This window comes from Marmota marmota, unplaced genomic scaffold (genome assembly GCF_001458135.2).
Source record: "Marmota marmota marmota unplaced genomic scaffold, marMar, whole genome shotgun sequence".
Taxonomy (NCBI): domain Eukaryota; kingdom Metazoa; phylum Chordata; class Mammalia; order Rodentia; family Sciuridae; genus Marmota; species Marmota marmota.
Genome location: NW_025999863.1, coordinates 1,074,792 through 1,076,039, shown reverse-complemented (window position 1 = coordinate 1,076,039; position 1,248 = coordinate 1,074,792). Strand labels below are relative to the sequence as shown.

At 60.2% G+C, this 1,248-nt stretch overlaps 1 protein-coding gene across 1 annotated transcript in view; it reads left to right on the top strand.

The window, feature by feature from the left end:
- Nucleotides 1-1,248, top strand: part of Atp8b3 (ATPase phospholipid transporting 8B3) — a 17,503-nt gene that overhangs the window by 5,415 nt on the left and 10,840 nt on the right. The window contains exon 10 of the mRNA XM_048810672.1: nucleotides 696-958. Within this exon, the coding sequence (XP_048666629.1) occupies nucleotides 696-958 (263 nt within the window). The remainder of the gene's footprint in view (nucleotides 1-695; nucleotides 959-1,248) is intronic.

Here is a 1,248-nt window from a genome sequence, read left to right as displayed (position 1 = left end):
CCCCATGTTTCTGATTCCTACATTTAGGACCAAGTCAGGCGCCCAGTCCCGGGGATGGACTGGGGCAGGCAGGTGAGGACCATTCCAGAACCTGGCAGCCCTTCAGCCCCTCCCCACACCCGTGGTTATTTCGACCCTCAGTGAACATGCCCTGGGTTGGTGTCTGCCCTGGAGCCCATCTGCTCAAACAGGAATGAGACAGACATCATCTGTGACAGTGGATGGCATGAGGGGGACAGGCCCGAGCATCCAGAAGAAGCAGGATACTGGATTAAGCTCCCTTCCCTCCTTCCCACCTTGTACATGTACTGAGCACCTACTGTATGCCACGTGCTGGGCCAGGCCCTGGGGAAACTGTGTGACCGTGACTGAGGGTGGCTCATGACGCTGATGATACCATCTCAGGCATAAAAGTCCGCCAGACACCTAGGCCCAGAGCAGGAAAGGCGGGGGTCTGGTGGGGCTGGCCCGGAGGGCCGCAGGAGAAGCAGGTGTGCACGGCCCGTGGCCATGAGGGATATCAGTGGGCAAGTCTGTGGCACTGCAGGACCATGAGGGTGTGACTAGAGCTGCAGGGTGGCAGGAAGGTTTCCTGGCCTCAATTGGGGAGGGGCACAGGGAGTCCTGTGCCGACACCTAGCCACACAGTCCAGAACTCGCCTGGCACCCCTCCCTGACCACCCCAGTGGCCACAGGTACCGTGTTCTGTGAGGAGCCCAACAGCCGGATGCACCAGTTTGTGGGAATCCTGGAGTGGAACAGCAAGAAGTATCCCCTGGACATTGGCAACCTCCTCCTCCGTGGCTGCAGGGTCCGCAACACAGACACCTGCTATGGCCTGGTCATCTATGCTGGTACAGTGCTCCGGGGCCCTTGCCATGGGAGCTGTTGGGGTGGGACAGAGGCAGCCAAGCCAGGCACTGCCACCACTATGTGCCTGCCGAGCAACGCAGGCTCCTAAGGCTCCCCTGAGCCAGGGTTCACAGGCTGACCATGCTGAGCCAGTACCCGTGGTGCTTGTGTGTAGATGGACGGGTTCGTGGTGGGGGTGGACTGGCTGGTGGGTGGGATAAACAAATGGATGAGCCATGTTTGTCGTCCCGGAGACTCGGAGGCCGAGGCAGGACATCCAGTTTCCAGGCCAGCCTGGGCAACTTAGCCAGACCCTGTCTCAAAAATAAAAAGAGCTGAGGTGTGGCTCAGTGGCAGAGCACCCCTGAGTTCAATGCCCAGGATGGGGGGGGGGGG